At 43.5% G+C, this 20219-nt stretch overlaps 1 protein-coding gene across 2 annotated transcripts in view; it reads left to right on the forward strand.

The window, feature by feature from the left end:
• Positions 1-20219, forward strand: part of SLC9A3 (solute carrier family 9 member A3) — a 1113267-nt gene that overhangs the window by 768149 nt on the left and 324899 nt on the right. For both annotated transcript variants that reach the window (XM_078687678.1, XM_078687679.1), the window contains exon 8: positions 6285-6374. In XM_078687678.1, coding sequence (XP_078543804.1) covers positions 6285-6374 — 90 coding nt within the window. The remainder of the gene's footprint in view (positions 1-6284; positions 6375-20219) is intronic.

The following is a 20219-nucleotide window of genomic DNA, read 5'->3' on the forward strand; positions in this document are numbered from 1 at the left end:
CAGCTCTGACCCTGTGCCTCATGGGAACAGTCCAGTCCGAACTACCAAGCTATGTCTTTCCCAGACCGGAATCAAGCATCCAAGGACCGGTTTCTGGCTATCAGCCTTCATTCAGCCTGGATAGCTTGACTCCAGTGGTGTGGAGAGCCTGGGACTCACGTCTGAGCATACCCAGCCCACTGGAATCAAGCTATCCAGGCTGATGAAGCTTGGATAGCATATAGCCAGTGTCTAACCCAGGGTGGTGTGGAGTGCAAAAAAACGATGGATTTAGGCCCAGATCCTTGTACTCGGGTGAATGTATGACATTGTTCTACATTCTGTCCATCAACTGTGTTTTTTGCAATTTCACCCCGAGTGGGCTGGGGATGCTCAGACGTGAGTCCCAGGCTCTCCACACCATTGGAATCAAGCTATCCAGGCTGATGAAGGCTGATAGCCAGAAACCGGTCCTTGGATGCTTGATTTCGGTCTGGGAAAGACATGGCTTGGTAGTTCGGACAGGACTGTTCCCATGAGGCACAGGGTCAGAGCTGAATTGCATATAGCCAGTGTCTAACCCAGGGTGGTGTGTAGTGCAAAAAAACGATGGATTTAGGCCCAGATCCTTGTACTGGGGTGAATGTATGACATTGTTCTACATTCTGTCCGTCAACTGTGTTTTTTGCAATTTCACCCCGAGTGGGCTGGGGATGCTCAGACGTGAGTCCCAGACCCTCCACACCACTGGAATCAAGCTATCCAGGCTGATGAAGGCTGATAGCCAGAAACCGGTCCTTGGATGCTTGATTAGGGTCTGGGAAAGACATGGTTTGGTAGTTCGGACTGGACTGTTCCCATGAGGCACAGGGTCAGAGCTGAATTGCATATAGCCAGTGTCTAACCCAGGGTGGTGTGGAGTGCAAAAAAAACGATGGATTTAGGCCCAGATCCTTGTACTGGGGAGAATGTATGACATTGTTCTACATTCTGTCCATCAACTGTGTTTTTTGCAATTTGACCCCGAGTGGGCTGGGGATGCTCAGACGTGAGTCGCAGGCTCTCCACACCACTGGAATCAAGCTATCCAGGCTGATGAAGGCTGATAGCCAGAAACCGGTCCTTGGATGCTTGATTCCGGTCTGGGAAAGACATGGCTTGGTAGTTCGGACTGGACTGTTCCCATGAGGCACAGGGTCAGAGCTGAATTGCATATAGCCAGTGTCTAACCCGGGGTGGTGTGGAGTGCAAAAAAACGATGGATTTAGGCCCAGATCCTTGTACTGGGGTGAATGTATGACATTGTTCTACATTCTGTCCATCAACTGTGTTTTTTGCAATTTCACCCCGAGTGGGCTGGGGATGCTCAGACGTGAGTCCCAGGCTCTCCACACCACTGGAATCAAGCTATCCAGGCTGATGAAGGCTGATAGCCAGAAACCGGTCCTTGGATGCTTGATTCCGGTCTGGGAAAGATATGGCTTGGTAGTTCGGACTAGACTGTTCCCATGAGGCACAGGGTCAGAGCTGAATTGCATATAGCCAGTGTCTAACCCAGGGTGGTGTGGAGTGCAAAAAAACGATGGATTTAAGCCCAGATCCTTGTACTGGGGTGAATGTATGACATTGTTCTACATTCTGTCCATCAACTGTGTTTTTTGCAATTTCACCCCGAGTGGGCTCGGGATGCTCAGACGTGAGTCCCAGGCTCTCCACACCACTGGAATCAAGCTATCCAGGCTGATGAAGGCTGATAGCCAGAAACCGGTCCTTGGATGCTTGATTCCGGTCTGGGAAAGACATGGCTTGGTAGTTCGGACTGGACTCTTCCCATGAGGCACAGGGTCAGAGCTGAATTGCATATAGCCAGTGTCTAACCCAGGGTGGTGTGGAGTGCAAAAAAATGATGGATTTAGGCCCAGATCCTTGTACTGGGGTGAATGTATGACATTGTTCTGCATTCTGTCCATCAACTGTGTTTTTTGCAATTTCACCCCGAGTGGGCTGGGGATGCTCAGAAGTGAGTCCCAGGCTCTCCACACCACTGGAATCAAGCTATCCAGGCTGATGAAGGCTAATAGCCAGAAACCGGTCCTTGGATGCTTGGTTCCGGTCTGGGAAAGACATGGCTTGGTAGTTCGGATTGGACTGTTCCCATGAGGCACAGGGTCAGAGCTGAATTGCATATAGCCAGTGTCTAACCCAGGGTGGTGTGGAGTGCAAAAAAACGATGGATTTAGGCCCAGATCCTTGTACTGGGGTGAATGTATGCCATTGTTCTACATTCTGTCCATCAACTGTGTTTTTTGCAATTTCACCCAGAGTGGGCTGGGGATGCTCAGACGTGACTCCCAGGCTCTCCACACCACTGGAATCAAGCTATCCAGGCTGATGAAGGCTGATAGCCAGAAACCGGTCCTTGGATACTTGATTCCAGTCTGGGAAAGACATGGCTTGGTAGTTCGGACTGGACTGTTCCCATGAGGCACAGGATCAGAGCTGAATTGCATATAGCCAGTGTCTAACCCAGGGTGGTGTGGAGTGCAAAAAAACGATGGATTTAGGCCCAGATCCTTGTACTGGGGTGAATGTATGACATTGTTCTACATTCTGTCCATCAACTGTGTTTTTTGCAATTTCACCCCGAGTGGGCTGGGGATGCTCAGACGTGAGTCCCAGGCTCTCCACACCACTGGAATCAAGCTATCCAGGCTGATGAAGGCTGATAGCCAGAAACCGGTCCTTGGATGCTTGATTCCGGTCTGGGAAAGACATGGCTTGGTAGTTCGGACAGGACTGTTCCCATGAGGCACAGGGTCAGAGCTGAATTGCATATAGCCAGTGTCTAACCCAGGGTGGTGTGGAGTGCAAAAAAACGATGGATTTAGGCCCAGATCCTTGTACAGGGGTGAATGTATGACATTGTTCTACATTCTGTCCATCAACTGTGTGTTTTTTGCAATTTCACCCCGAGTGTGCTGGGGATGCTCAGACGTGAGTCCCAGGCTCTCCACACCACTGGAATCAAGCTATCCAGGCTGATGAAGGCTGATAGCCAGAAACCGGACCTCGGATGCTTGATTCCGGTCTGGGAAAGACATGGCTTGGTAGTTCGGACTGGACTGTTCCCATGAGGCACAGGGTCAGAGCTGAATTGCATATAGCCAGTGTCTAACCCAGGGTGGTGTGGAGTGCAAAAAAACGATGGACTTAGGCCCAGATCCTTGTACTGGTGTGAATGTATGACATTGTTCTACATTCTGTCCATCAACTGTGTTTTTTGCAATTTCACCCCGAGTGGGCTGGGGATGCTCAGACGTGAGTCCCAGGCTCTCCACACCACTGGAATCAAGCTATCCAGGCTGATGAAGGCTGATAGCCAGAAACCAGTCCTTGGATGCTTGATTCCGGTCTGGGAAAGATATGGCTTGGTAGTTCGGACTGGACTGTTCCCATGAGGCACAGGGTCAGAGCTGAATTGCATATAGCCAGTGTCTAACCCAGGGTGGTGTGGAGTGCAAAAAAACGATGGATTTAGGCCCAGATCCTTGTACTGGGGTGAATGTATGACATTGTTCCACATTCTGTCCATCAACTGTGTTTTTTGCAATTTCACCCCGAATGGGCTCGGGATGCTCAGACGTGAGTCCCAGGCTCTCCACACCACTGGAATCAAGCTATCCAGGCTGATGAAGGCTGATAGCCAGAAACCGGTCCTTGGATGCTTGATTCCGGTCTGGGAAAGACATGGCTTGGTAGTCCGGACTGGACTGTTCCCATGAGGCACAGGGTCAGAGCTGAATTGCATATAGCCAGTGTCTAACCCAGGGTGGTGTGGAGTGCAAAAAAACGATGGATTTAGGCCCAGATCCTTGTACTGGGGTGAATGTATGACATTGTTCTACATTCTGTCCATCAACTGTGTTTTTTACATAGATAGAGATGGTTGCATTGAAAGCAAGATAGACAAGGGTGTATATGTAGAGAAGGTTGCATAGATAGGGAGAATTGCCTAAATCGATAGATAGATAGATAGATAGATAGATAGATAGATAGATAGATAGATAGAGTGAGATAGATAGATAGATAGATAGATAGATAGATAGATAGATAGATAGATAGATAGATAGATAGATAGATAGATAGATAGATAGATAGATAGATAGATATGACAGGATATTGGAATAAGCAGCACATCTTGAGTTAGTAATATAAAGATTACACTTCTATATCAGCATGAGAGCGAACTAGAAAGCCCTGAAAGCAGGATATACAACTTAACCAGCGCGACATACAGGAGTTCAATCATAAATGCACTTCATTGCATGCATACTAAATTTTTTTTTCACAAAGAGCAGTTCAAAATGGACACAATCTGAAATGCTGTGATATAGCATCATTCAGATAAGCAACAGGCACGCTCAAATGAATTTACCACATGAATTGATAAAGCTGGAATGTACCCAATGCTCATATCAAAAACATGAGCTGGTAAAAAGGGTTCTGCTATGACATCTGGTTCTAAATATAAAGGCAATGCTAAAGTAATAAAAGTAGAAACAAAAACAATGACGCTTTAGAGAACTACCTTGTGCACCAATATGTTTCCTTTGAAAGAGCAAGCTGCAGTCACTAAAAGTGAAGTTAGCCAGTGGCTGAAGTGGGTTGGCCCATTGCCCCATGCTGTAGTGTGCGGAAGCACAATGTGAATGACTCAATAACCAGCCAATGGATGATGAAAGCTGGCTGAAAGGCCGTTGAAGTAGGTATATTATACATTACATGTTTGTACAATCAAAAGGTGATGGCTAAAGACCGACCTAAAATTCATTGGCCCTGCATAAATGAATCCCGCTCGCCTGCAAGTGCCGTTGTATAATATTCCTACAGTATTCTCTCTATGTTTCTCCAATACATGTGCAAGAAGTACAGTTTGTTACCTGAGCCAACAAAACGCACATGGAAAGCACTTTATTGAATTTCCTTAGTGAGTTACTGCAAGTGCATATTTGGGTTTAGGATGACATTCCAACTAGAAAGGGCTCTGTATCCTTTATTTAAAATGTATTTTATTTAATGCCATTTTATATAGCGCGAACATTACCCGAAGGTGTCAGAGCGCATTACATAAGAACCAGTTGCGATACATAAGGACTTAGCTCGTAAGGCATGTATTGATGTGTCTGCACTCTGCAGTGGATTTCACTATGCCTGTCACCATGCTCATTCATAGCTGTAGTGCCGTAGTCACACATTTTCAAAAGAAAGACAAAATATTAGTATCCTTGAACTTATTGCAGGATCTACCCACGAGATCTAATGTTGAGGCCTTCTTTTCTCCCAAAAAAGCTGTATTTAAAATCCCTCCTGTTGTCTTTGCGCACAACATGTATTTCTAGCTGCCCATGGACTACACATACATTTCACGTCCAGTCTTTCTCTCGTGAACTTGTTTTGAACACTCATCACGATTTGCACTAAGCTCCATGGCTCAATTCCTGGTATCCAATACCTCATATTGTCTCTCATGAAATTACTTGCTGATTATGCTGTTTTCATGCATTCTTTATTATAGAAATATCTAATTTGACAAATGCGATGAATCATTTGTACATAACTATGGTAGTATATATTAGGTGACAGCATGTAATCCTATATTCTCCCAGTTATTAGGTAAAATGTTAAATATTGTGAGGAAGCTAAAACATTTTAGTGGTGCCCGAGGGTTTTTCCTCCCAATCTCATAATCTTGCATCCAGTAGCGCCTTCCTATTTATCGGAACAAATAGATTAAATATAAAACACAGTAACAGTGTGAAACCTTTCAAGTGAAATTGGAAGTGTGTGAGGGAGTGTGGCTTTTCGTGGTCTTGGAAAAAAACTAAAACAAAATACTCTATACTGTTCTTTTTTGCAAACAACACATACCATTACATACATTTTGAAATATGTTTTCATTTCGGAAGTCAAAACAAATGCGACTTCTCGAAGTAGACGTTACATATGGTATAAAAATGTTAATAAAAAACAATACTTATTTTTTTATTTTCTCGTATTAATCTTTTCACATATAAAATGTTGCAATGTTTTTTTAAAATCTAGAATTGAAACCACAGTATTCTGGGCACAATGCTGTTGGTTTTCTGAAATACATATGGACTGGTTGAGGAAACTTAAATCTTTGCCACATGAGCCCCGTGGATGCCCCACTGTTTGTCCATCACGGCATCAGTTTTCAGTTTATTTGTGTTTATGATTGTCCTACATACTGATCTTGTTTTATGTACCAATTTCACATTATACAGGGACTAACAATCAAGCCTTTGGTGCATTGGCTGAAAGTGAAAAGAAGCGAGCACAAGGAGCCCATGTTGAATGAGAAGTTGCACGGCAGGGTAAGTTTGATTGACTTACTGCATTGGAAAGCCTTGGGTGTCAGTGCGCTCTATACACACTAAATCAAATAAATCTGCTCTTCCTCCTGGCAATTAACTTCCTGAAGACAAACCTTAACATTTTCCGAATCAGCAAAATCTCTCAGATTATGAGTTTTGTCCCATGTATATGTCATGTAGGTGCGAGGATACAATATCGAAAGGATCTCCAGACATGAGGACTATGTAGTTCTCAAACCAAGTAACATCAGGGGTGAATCCATCAAAACTATAAAAAAACGCGTGCACTCTTAGTGCTTTCACCCAAACCTCTATCTTTTAATTTGTAAACGGGGTCAGCACAATAACCCTAAGTACCATGGTACTTATAAAGTGTCAAAATAATTGCCTTGAACATGCCCCCATGAGCACGTTCTCCTGTAGTTTGGGGCTTGTTTGAACATTTTTATCAGGGCTGATTTTGGTTTCCGCTCTATCCCTGTTTTATTGAGGAAATGTGTTCAAAATAATAGAATTGCATTAATCCATTCATTCAGTGATCAGCCAACAGCTGAATTAGACAAAGCCACCACCTTGTGGGAAGTAGTCTTTCCCATTACTCGGTAACTACTGAAAACGTTTTGGTCGAGTAATTATGGAGGCCAAGGGGTGCCAAGATCCGATGATCACATTTGCAGATGAGATCATGGTGTATTTGTATATTATGCTAATATTCTAGCAAAAGTCCTGTCCCTCCTATTCCAGCGAGAGGGAAACACAGCAGGTATGGACCAACTTAATGTTCCAATAATTCAATAAAGCGAAGGTTCAAGAATCCATTATTTATTCATATTCACCAATGTGAAAGAGACGAGTGTCCGACCCAGACGTGTTTCGATCGCCACAGCAATCTTGATCACCTGACACGCTGGTGACGACTCACTCAACAAATACTCAGTGCAGCCAATCACAGGATAGGCTTGGTCAAAGATCAGTGCAATAGATATAAACAAGCAATTACAATGCAACGGTCTAGCCTTTGCAAAAGTTAGAGCTATTGGCATTGTAAATGACAACATTTTTATTTATGTGTTGGTTTTGAAAACCGATAAATAAATGGCATTGTCATTTACAATGCCAATAGCTTAATCTCTCGCAAATGTGAGACCTATTGCATTTTCACCCACACACACAGAGCCACACACACACACAGCCACACACACACACAGCCACACCCACACACAGAGCCACACACACACAGAGCCACACACACACACACAGAGCCACACACACACAGAGCCACACAAACACACACACACACACACAGAGCCACACACACAGAGCCACACACACACACAGAGCCACACACACATACAGAGCCACATACACACACAGACCCACACACATACACAGAGCCACACACACACATACAGAGCCACACACACACACAGCCACACACACAGAGGTGCACACAGAGACACACACACACACACACACTGAGCCACACACAGAGCCACACACACACACAGAGCCACACACACATACTGCTCTGTTTTAATTTCTTTGTGAAAGTGGACACTGGGAGCTGTTACCAACAATCCTAAACATCGCTATAAATAGCTTTCATTTGGAAACAAAGACCCTTGTGGGATTACTAGGAAGCTAACAGCCACAGAGTGCATGGGGACACATACCGAGTGGCTTTCCCGATGGCAGTGGTGCCAGCCTATTAGCGACGCCGACAGGAGGATTTAAATAAGGGGCCTTGAAACAAAATCATCAGCTGCCTCGCTCTGTCCTTCATAACTGATACTCTTCTTTTGGGCAGCCATTTTTTAGCAGAGCAGCGCTACTGCTTCCTGTGCAAGCTCAGCCATGCAGGTGCGGCGGTGGTAAAGGGGGAGGGGATGGTGTTTATTTATTTATTTTTATTTACAAAGTTTTATATAGTGCTAGCTAGACCCGGGGATATGAGAGCGCTTTACATACACAAGAAAACACAACAGTAATGTGCGGCATCTCAGTACCCAGAGCTTAACCCCCCAATCGACAGTCTGACAAAGAGCTTTAAAAACACCATTTACATTCTAGGAACCGTCAGAAGGTCAGGTGCATTTTAAAATACATGCCTGGTAATCTTCTTAACATAGGTAGGCTGTTGCACTAATCTGGTGGGGATCCAACTTCATGTCCACTATTAGCTTCATTCAGTACAAGAGAAATACTCATTCTTGGACACCAAAAGTTTAAAGACATTAAATAGCAAAATCACCTTAAATACAAAGGGCATAATAACCACCCACAAAAAGGCAATTTCGAATGATTTGAAAATAGGCCTGTTAAGAGTAGTAAGGCTAAGAGTCAGATGCTAAAGGCCATTACTCTGGGACTAAGAGAGGAAGTGGCGCATGTGTCCGAGACTAGCGTAACAAACGCTGGTTAATGTTTCGAAACACTTGCTTGGTAGGAGACAACTTCGTAGTTTAGTGGGAGCATAATCTGTGAATGTAAATGTTTGGCCGTGGCTGTTCGAGTTCATGGGTCTAGTCTTTTGGGGTCACGGGGAATTTTATATTGTTTGCTCTAGAACCTGCGACTGAAGAGACATTGAGAGGTTCTGCGGTTAGTAAGCGGTAGGAAGGTCAATACTCCTTTACCTTTCACGATATCGCATTCCACCACCCTGCATGATCCGTCCCAATCGCCACCAGAGAGGGACCAGCAGACGGGACAACTTCAGGGCAGAGAGCAGCGTGTCTGTTTTCAATGCGCATACAGCTGCTGCCGCACGCACTGAATTCATGGGCCACTCTCACCCCCAGCACATTTCTGCGGCTCACGGGACGCCGCCCGCACCCGGCCTGCACCCGCCTCTGCCACCATAGACCTGTGCTAGGCCGTGCCGCACTCACCACCTCCGGCGCCGGATACACAGAGGCCCGCCTTCATTGCAGCCGCCGCAGTCACCAAAGTTCTCCGCTACCTCGTTCCCTCTCACAGCTGCATGGGGCCTGGAGCTGGACCTCCCGCAGATGCGACGTGGGCAAAGCTCAGTCCTCCCCAATCTGATCCCTGATGGCAGGCAAGCATTCTCAAAGCAAAGAGGGCACACCAACCCAGCAATGGCGGCCCGTCTCAAAGCTCCCCGGGCGCCACCATTTCCAGTCCGGTATCCCCCCAGGGGCAAATATGGTAAGCAAGCGCTTAAAACAAGCGCCTGACTGCTGCTGGCATAAAAGGTTCCTTATCTTCTTTATGGGGCCATCTGGACCCATAAAGAAGATAAGAAACCTTTTACGCCAGCAGCAAGTCAAGTAAGCCAGTCTGAAAAGGACGGGGCTTACAGAGAAAGAAGAACTTCACTAGGACCTCTTCTCCAATGGCTGGCCACCGTTTAGCATGAACGGTGATGCCAGCCAATGGAAAAGAGGGGCGGGGCTTAACCTCGCTAGTGGAAAATACTCGTTGTCATTAAATCTCGCCAGCTCGACTGCGCATGTGTGCAGTCTTTCGCAGGCCGAGACCTAAAAACATACTTCCATATGGAGCATGTGCAGATGTAACCACCTTTTCTAACAGTGCAACACGGCTCATACAATACTTCAATATATAATCTTGAAACAATACAAAATTTATAACAGCCATGAGTAAAATGTTGGATGAATAAATATCAATAAATATTATGTTAAGACAAAGAAACACTAGGTACTCCATGTACAAAATAGCATGACTGGTGAGATCTGGATTACACTGAAAACAACATTCTAAGCAGACATGTGCGCTCAAAATTTCGACAAGTCCCCATAATTGCTTATGTGCAAAAAATATATCAGTCTCACAACACATGTAAATATCAAATGATGTTGTCTTTCTAATATTGAAATGTATCTAAAGTTACATCACAGGCGTTAGATGGAACAAATCTAAATCTCATCAAACATTATAAATATGAAGCACAGATGGGCAAATGCTCCATACTACAAACATGTGCAAAGTGCAAACACAATAATTAAATAAATTAAAAACACCCTAGTGAACACTAATAAATATTGAGTTGTGGGGGCTGTGCAAAAAGGCGTTAACAATCCTATAAAGACCTACCCATAGGTCATAATTAAAGTGCTAATGATTAATAGTAAAGTGAAGGTGCCTAAAAGATACAGTACGAATAATGACAGTTCAATCAATATAAATATGCAGTACAACTTCATAGATACAATTCTAAACAAAGAATGTAAATATTTGGGTAGAACATCTGTAAGTTATCTGTAGAACAGCAGAAGAGACAGTGAGTCTAAGCCAATTAGCAGAACAAATGGCATAATGTGCATGAAGAGACAATACAGCTCGACATTACTATAAATAATTATGTAAGTCATCACTGGTATTAAGCCCATTGGGCATCTTAGTGTCAAGAGTTAAAATGAATGTAGACTCTAACCGTTGCAGCTTCCTTTCTATGTTACCCCCTCATATTGACAGGGGGACAGCCCCAATCACAGAATATTTGAGATCACTGACTTTGTTTTGATGGATAGCTTTGAAATGCCGGTCAACCGGATAGTTGGGGTCTGAGTTGATTATCGCTTGCAAGTGCTGCAATATCCTATTGAACACCGGGAGATTAGTACTGCTGATGTACTTAAAATTGCATGTAAATTCAAGCAAATATACAGAATATTCAGTGCAACATGTATATTGTTCTTTTATCTGTACTGGTGTATCACTGAAAGCAGTTCAATATTCAGACATATTGACCCCAAACTTACATGCCCGGCAAGACGAGCATTTAAAAAAGCTAGTTTGGATAGCCAGGTAGATTTGGATGTCAATTCGGGGCTAGATTTCACCAGGACATCCCTCATAGAGGGTGCTTTCGTGAAAGTAATAGGAGGGAGAGTAGGCAACTGTAATTTCAGTGTGAGATCAGTGAGCACAATAGGGTAATGTTTGTAAACAATTTTTCGAAATTCGATGTTCCTGTTTACTATATGTAGGGATTCATCTGACCGGTTGTGTTTCACTGTTCTCTTCAACAAGTGGGGACTGAGCCATCAATTCTGCGTTGCATTCTCTTTTTGTCTTAAAATAATATTCACGTAGTATTGAATTGGCCTTATCCAAGGCCGATAATAAATCAGAGAGCTTGTGCCCTCAGGCCAAGAATTGGTCTAGAGCCTCATTTTGAAACTGTTTTAAATAGGACTCTAGGCTGCAAATGTGGCGTAGGCAAAAGAATTCACCTTAAGGTATACTGCGATAGAGATGTGGAGGATGCAAACTTGTAGCAGGTAACGTGGAATTTGCCTGTAGTACTTTTCCTGTGCTATTTTGTTTGAATGTGACTGTCAGAAATGTATACTTCCACATCTAGGAACTCAACAATCTGTTCGCTTATAGTGGCGTAAATTGAAGATTCATTAAATTGTCATTAATAGATGTTACAAATTGTGAAGCTGCTTGCTCAGTGCCTTCTCATATAATAAATACATCATCTATGTATCTGCAATAATATTTGATATGGGTGTCATAAAATGTCCTTGTGAGTCACTTTGAGGATGTGCTCCTCCCACCATCCCACCAGTAAACAGGTGTATGTAGGAGAAAAGCACGCCCCCATTGCAACCCCTCTCAACTGTTTATACAGAGTTTTATTAAACAGGAACAGATTATTATTGAGGCATAGGTCAATCATTTTGAGCAGCATGCAATTGTGATCATGTACACAAATGTCACGCTTATTAAGAAAATGTTTGACTGCTTCTAAACCATGGATGTGATGAATGCTAGTATATAGGGAAGCAATATTCATAGCTATTAACAGATGGTTACGCTGCCACTCAACTACATACAAACTTTTCAGGAAATCTCCTGCATCTTTGATGAAGGAGGGCAAGCTAGTTATATGTAGCTGTAGGTAAAAGTCAACATATTTAGACACTGCTTCTAACAAACTATTCCTAGCAGATATAATGGGTTTGCACGGACAGGAGCTATACCCTTATGCACTTTAGGAATAAAGTACAAGATCGGAGTCGTGGGAAAATCATTCTTCAGGAAGAGAAATTCATTCTTAGATAGTAGACCATGTCTCTTCCATTGATGAAGATGTTTAAAAACAGTGTCTTTCACCTGGTTCAAGTGTTGACGACTGACTGTAGAATAACAACCCAAGTCAGACAGGTGGCATTGAGCTTCTGCTAGGTAGTCAGTCTTCTGCCATTGCACAATTTTGCCACCCTTATCAGCACTACTGACAATAACCTCATTGTTTTTGTCTCGCAATTTTTTCACCAGAGCCCCAATAGCTCTTCAAGCGATAACTCTGCCGCTGACGTTGAGAGTTGACAGAACAATTAAGTTGTTTCAAATCTTCAATTACCATCTCACTAAAAACATCAACAGAGTCATTGGGCATTAGAGGTTAAATGTATGAAGGTGCACGAAAAGGACTGGCAGCACCACTCCTAAGTTTATCCCCTCAATGGGAAAATTCTCGATGCATACAACCTCATTTTGAGAGTCCTCATTTGCTAATGATTGTAACACCTGTAGGGTGGATAAGTCACTGGCTTGTAAGTTGCCCGTACTGATGCCTTGATTCATAGGTACTGTTATTGATTTGTTTAGTTGAAAAAAAATTTTAAGTTTTATTTTCCGGATGAATTTGTAAATATCAATCCGCGCTTGTTTAAATGAAAAAATGTGATTCTGGGCAAAATGACAGGCCTAGGGTTAGCAATTGAAGTTTCGCTTTAGTGAGTGTAATGTCAGTGAGATTGATAATGGTGTTTTCATCCTGTAAGTTTATCGTCTCCACCTCCTTGCTCCTTTTCCCCTATCTGGTGTGTTTCCTACGCTGCCGGCGCCTCTTCCTCCGGCGTTGGCTGCTGTGGTCACATTTTGAGGCTTCTCATATATGAAACAGGATAAGCATTTCAGAGTATCAACGTGGTCTATGAGCAAGTGACATGACTCAAAGGAAATCTGACATCTATCTCTAAAAATAAAGCAGAATTTTATAGTAATTTAGACACCAAAATGAATACAATTGGATGCATATAACTTGAGTTATGTATTTTAGAAGAAACAATAAATCAGTGCAATTCACTTCTGTAAAACTATAACATTGTGGTCAATGGGAAAAAACACTAGTGACAATCGGTCCCTTGCATGTTGAGTTACGTGGCAACCATGGGGGGATTGAGGTGATGTGGGTGCCAGGACCAAGCACAGCAGTCATTTCAAGATTATGTGGCCCGGAAGCCCAGGGCACAGAGCTGTCCTGGCTGTCCTTCGTGATGTAGCAGGAGCAGCAGGAGAGCTGGGTTTAGGGCTTCAACTGTACTGGGGAGGAAACAGATGCAAAAGGTGGATATCTGGACTACTGCTTTGGTGGGTTGAAGGTGCTGCGTGGTTCCCTCTTGCTGAAGCGTCGAGTAAAGATGGTGGTAACCGGACTGGTCAGCAACAAGCCTTGGTAGCTGTAAGGTCAGCATGATGATACTTCGACATTCGGAGGTCCGGTGGGAAACAGTAGCATCCTGAAACTTGCTGGAGGTCAGGACTAAATTTCCCACAATGCACTGGAACACCTACTTCTGAGCAATCCCTCAGAGGGCCCAATGGCCAGCAATTCTTTTCTTCCAGGAGTCTGTTGTGTACTTGAGGGCTGCAGGGGACTAAAGCCACTAATGCAAGATGGTCTGGAATTGCCAATGGTGTTCAAAGGGGTCCATCTCGTCTGAGGGAGCGGGTCCTTGGTCCTGGATGAGTTGCAATCAAGCAGTTGCAGGGCGGGTGCCAAAGGTGTAGCGGTGTCCCTTAAATTGTAGCTTATGGGGCGTTAGGGGTGTGGGTGCAAGTGGCCAATGGGCTACTTGCCCAAGCTGCTAATCCGCCTCTCAGGGGACCACATACAGGGGTGTGTGTCACCTTTTCTATCAGAACCCTCTATTCTGCAACTTCCAAAAGTGGCAGAAACCTTCATTGGCTATACTGACCGAGTAGCCCACCGAGGGGTGTGGCTGCCTTCTTGGAGTACACACCTCCTGACTAACTAATTGCCCTGCCTGGTGAGCTGCAAATGTGCTAGGGCCTGGGGGAGGGTTGCTATTTCCTTTAGGAGTCAGTATGCTTGTAAATTAGAGGCGATGCATGCGTTGAAGCTCACCGCCTCGATGTGCCACTTCACTAACCTCCTTCCCAGGCAGGCCTTTGTTACAGACTACTGGTAGTGTTCACAATGCTTAGCAGTCGTCAGATTCCTGCCTGGGCAGTAGCAGCTGCAGGCTGCCAGCCAGAGAACAGGAGTGGCTGGGGCAACCAGGTCATGGTTGTCTAGTGACTGCCAATGGTAGCGTCACATGTGCACTTACCTACACCCAATGTATGTGGCAGAACAGCCCAACGAAATCGCCATGTCACTGCACTATAGTGAGAATACGGTGTTGAAATTGCAAGTATGTATCTACATCATGACGGGCGCCTGCGCAAATAAGAGGAACTAAATGCACGGGGGAACTCGGCAAAATCGGAAGAAAGGATAGAGCTGGACCTGAAAAAAATTTCACATTAAAGTGCCCATATTGGAATGGAAGTAAAGGCGCATTAGGGCAATTAAGGACCAAAAGACAGATAATGAATTAAGAACAATGACCTTGGCATTTAGAAGCAGACAATTCAATAAAAATATTAATGAACACATAACAATATATGGAGCCTTAGGATTGAAAGTTGTCCAAATTGATATATATAGTGGCTCTCATCAATAGTAATGGTAGAAACAACAATACGGGGTGTATACATACAAATACAAAGTGACGGAGGAGAAGGGTAAAGCAAGGAGCGTTTATCCATATACGTAGAGGAGGAGAAGATAAAAGCAAATTTATAATGGACAACATATACATGATAGAAGAGAGAACATATCAGTATGTACCTTCATATACATAGCATAAGGCAGATATAAATACATATTACAGGAGCCATTTGCAGTGCACGGTAAGTTGACAGTGTGCAGGTGAGGTTTCACACCAGGGAGTTCCAGTCCTTCAGGTTGTTCAAACCTGTTTATTGACTTTTGGTACGGAGTATCCATTTGAGTTCCTCTTTGTTCAGTATGGAGCTCAAGTCGGCACCTCTAGGTGGTGGTTTAACAATGGTGATTACTTGCCAACGGATGCCATCCTCCATTTGTCCCATTTCTGTAAAGTGGTCTACAAGGGGTGCATTGGATACCTTGCAGCATTGATGGCTTAGAAGCTGGCAGATTCAGAACTGGATTTTCTGTGATGTTTGATTCGATTACATGGGCAAAAGATAGCATAGTCAACGTTTGCAATGTTATAAATGGAAAACGGATTGCGAGTGATATGAATGTTGCCAAATCTGACATTTTTACTTTCCATTGTTAATTGGCAAACGAAGCAATTGCCACAGTTGGAGTACCCCACCAGGGTCTGTAAGAGTCAGAGTTGTTTTTTTGGTTGAAAGGCTGGGTCCAACATAGTGGCCTTTGATGTTTTTGTTTTTTCAGAAGGTAAACAGAGGATGTTCAAGGTTTAGGTCTCCGGTAATGAGTATAGACCAGTGTTTAAGAATGCATTTATTAATATGATTAGAGACAGGTGAGAAATTGTCACACACACTAGTGGATCAATGGTATGAAATAATTGTTCTTTCAAACAGGACTATGTTTGAGAAGCTAATTGTAGTGTAGTTTCTATATTCCTAATAGGCTCTGCGCATTGGAATAATATATATTATAGAATTGATGTAGGACCTAGGTCGACTAGGTCTCTATCGAATATATTAGACTTAATTGTGGGTGCCAGCTAGCTCGGAGGTCACTAGAAACTTTCTCAAGTAAACAAGAAGGGATTAGTTTCTGACAACCGCATAAATATGTTTTGCCATTGTGCAACATTCCGTCCATCATCTTGTGTGTTTTGCTGTTCACCCTATGTGAGAAGGGTATTCCCAGACGTGGGTCCCATGCTCACTACGCCACTGGAGTCAAGCTATCCTGGCTGAAGATGGCTGATAGCCAGAAACCGGTCCTAGGATGCTTGATTCCGGTCCAGGAGAGACATGGCTTGGCAGTTCGGGCTGGACTGTTCCCATGAGGCACAGGGTCAAGATTGATTTGCATATGGCCGTGTCTGAACTGGGATGGCTTGGTGAGCAAAATAACGATGGATTAAACCCAGATCCGTGACTGGGGGTGAATGTTTTGCCATTGTGCAACATTCCGTCCATCATCTTGTGTGTTTTGCTGTTCACCCTATGTGGGAAGGGTATGCCCAGACGTGGGTCCCGTGCTCACTACGCCACTGGAGTCAAGCTATCCTGGCTGAAGACCGCTGATAGCCAGAAACCGGTCCTAGGATGCTTGATTCCGGTCCAGGAGAGACATGGCTTGGCAGTTCGGGCTGGACTGTTCCCATGAGGCACAGGGTCAAGATTGATTTGCATATGGCCATGTCTGAACTGGGGTGGCTTGGTGAGCAAAATAACGATGGATTAAACCCAGATCCGTGACTGGGGGTGAATGTTTTGCCATTGTGCAACATTCCGACATTCATCTTGGTGTTTTGCTGTTCACCCTATGTGGGAAGGGTATGCCCAGACGTGGGTCCCGTGCTCACTACGCCACTGGAGTCAAGCTATCCTGGCTGAAGACCGCTGATAGCCAGAAACCGGTCCTAGGATGCTTGATTCCGGTCCAGGAAAGACATGGCTTGGCAGTTCGGGCTGGACTGTTCCCATGAGGCACAGGGTCAAGACTGATTTGCATATGGCTATGTCTAAACTGGGGTGGCTTGGTGAGCAAAATAACGATGGATTAAACCCAGATCTGTGACTGGGGGTGAATGTTTTGCCATTGTGCAACATTCCGTCCATCATCTTGTGTGTTTAACCGCATAAACATGACAACTTTGTTTCCCCAAGATAAAACGTATCTTCAGAGTCGTGGAAACAATAGATAGATATTTTACTCAGTCATTCGTGCATGCTTCGTTTCATCAGAGTTGCAGAGAAATAGATGGACGGGCGTTTTCAATAAAAGGGTTTATTGGGCAGTCTTCTTTCTCAACCATAAGAAATGAACTGCTACAATCGTAAAACTGGTTGCAAAGTATAATACGTACAGTAAAAAGAGTAGAATAAAATAATACTGTAAGAGCATGGTATGGTTCCTAAACCATAAATAAATACATACATAAATTACAGAGGCTTAAAAGTACTCAACTGGTGCTTCTAAAATACGCCTACACCGATGTACCTAACCTAAGCTTAGTAAGAGGGAAGAAGTAAGTGAGGTGTAGAATAAATATAATATTCTGTTGCCAAGAATCTGTCCAAGATTTCTCTTAGGGTCTAATCAGCTCCGTACCTTGATTTGGAATGAAGAAGGTCAGGTTCTGGACTCGATTTCCCAACAACCCGCAAGTGTAGCTTGGAAATACTGGAACTGGATTTCTTGGCAGGAGAAAAGAGAGCGTCTCTCTCAGTGCGTCTGCTGGAGGGTCGGCTTTCTTCGGCACTTGCTGTAGCAGGATGCGTCGGGCAAGTAGATATTCGAACTGCTCCAAACCACTGTGTGTTTTGCTTGGGTAAGTGTGGGCATATTTATACCTTGAAGGTGCCGAGTTTGACGTACAGTTGACATAATAACGTCATCAAAGAGTCTCAGTTCTTTGAAAACTCCATGAGTTCTTGGACAAATCAATATTCAAGCAAGGGGAAGTCCCTGACTGCTGTAGGCGAGTTTTCCAAGAAATCATTGTGGATTTTCGGAACTAGTGGAAGTAGCCCTGCCGTATTTAGACTGTATGAGCTATGTCTAAATATGGTTATGATTCCGATGCCTATATAAGGATGTAGTGATTTATACCTATATAAGGGCATGAATTGGGAAATTACAATAGGGTCCTAAAATGCTACACAGCACAATATCCTGACAGACAGACTGACTACCAGAGGATACCCCCACAAACTTGTCTGTAAATTCATTTAAAGTGCATGTACTGCCCCTGAGAAACACTGCTGACACCCAAGACCAAAGACACCATAGATCTACTAGTGTGTGTGACAACTTTCTCACATTACTCCAATCATATTAGGAAATGCATGGTCCAGTACCACTAGAATAAATATGTTCTCAGATGCAGCTTAGGGTCATGGGGACCAACAATGTCAATCCCTACCCTCTCAAAGGTAGTCCCAACAACTGGAAGTGGAATTAAGGGTGCCTTTGGTAGTCCCCCTCGCTTGCTGCTGGCTTGATCGGTGACACAGGAGAAAATTCCTTCACTTTTCAGACAAATCAAACAAATCAAATCAAAATCAGCTTTATTCGGAGCAACAAATCTCACCATAAAAGCATACTATGAAAGAAAACATTCCTAAATTTACATTGTTATTCCTAATATTTTAAAAAGTAGATACAGTAAAAGAATTATTTAAAATACATTTGTGAAATACTTCATCAAAAAGTCTGTATAGCCATCATTAATCAATCTTGGCGTTTTTAAAGGGACTAAGGATTTGCCAGCTAATCAAGAGTTAATACATTTAGTCGCGGGAGATAAAGTACTGGTGCAAGAGGTACATAATGAGACCTGGAATACAAAAATGAGCATTTTTTGGCAATCAATCAGTAGTAAAAACAAAGCAATATTTAAGAATAATCATCCAAGTTTTATACAGCAATGCATCAAGATGTGAATAATCTTTTTGTTTCCTGACTGCAAGCTGTATGAAACGGATTGCAGTACTTATAATTTTTACATTTTCTAAGCTACATACGATATTGAATGCATATTTATAATTAAAAAGCATGTTTGATGAAAATAGGGGTTTAAAACTGATTTCCGAATATCCTTATAAAAACTACAAAAAAGAATAGAGTGCATCGTAGATTGCATCGATTTTCCGTCACAAGGACATTTTGGTAGTTTCTGACACCATTTTTCCACTCTAGGGTAAGCAACTAGGTAATGTAACATACTCATCCTTAGCCTAGTGAGATAAAATCTCTGTTGAACGTTTTTCACCAGTATTAAGTATGATGTAGGCCCCTCACAAAAGGTCGTTCACAATATGACATGACAGTGTGTTTTTGACTGACAGACCGGTCTCTTTCATTTTCCTTTAGTTTTAAATATTTGCACTTAAGTTCCTGTTTACTAAGTTCCAGTATAGGAAGGCGGTCACTTCTGTCCATGTCAGGTTTACAGTGTTTTAAAATACTATGAATGTGCTCCAGCCAAGTAATCTTCCTGCTATGATCAAGTGCTAGACAATCCATATTAAGGTCTTTTGTGAATTTTGTTTCGTCCTTAGACCAGATGCTGTGCCACAAGGTGAGTCCTGCAACATTTATTGTGTCACTAATGTATGGAGTTGATCATTCTTTGAGAGTTATGTAATTTGCGGTCCCATAGGGGACAGCCAGTAATCTTTTTAAGAATATATTTTCTTGGGTCTGAAGGGAGGTGATGTTAGACCTGCCCCAAATAGCAGCTCCATAACAGACCCCTGAAATACATTTGCTCCGATAGAGTGTTAAGATTTCGCGGATAGGTTTATTTCCTATCTTCGCCGAAAATCTAAAAATGCTCTCTATTATTCTTTTTCGCTTTTTCAGACATCTGGGGCCAATAAAAATGGGAAACCAACCTCTACCAGGTTTTGGTTGGTCCCAGATGTTCAGCTAGGGGGATGTCATGTGCTTAGGTCAGAATACACTCTCTATATAGGGGGCACCATTCTCCTGGCTACCCCTGGTTTGGGGTCCTTGGCCTCAGTGTACAGAAGCCCATCTTCCCAATAGACCCTGTGAGTGCCACTTACATCTCC

This window comes from Lissotriton helveticus, chromosome 4_1 (genome assembly GCF_964261635.1).
Source record: "Lissotriton helveticus chromosome 4_1, aLisHel1.1, whole genome shotgun sequence".
NCBI lineage: Eukaryota > Metazoa > Chordata > Amphibia > Caudata > Salamandridae > Lissotriton > Lissotriton helveticus.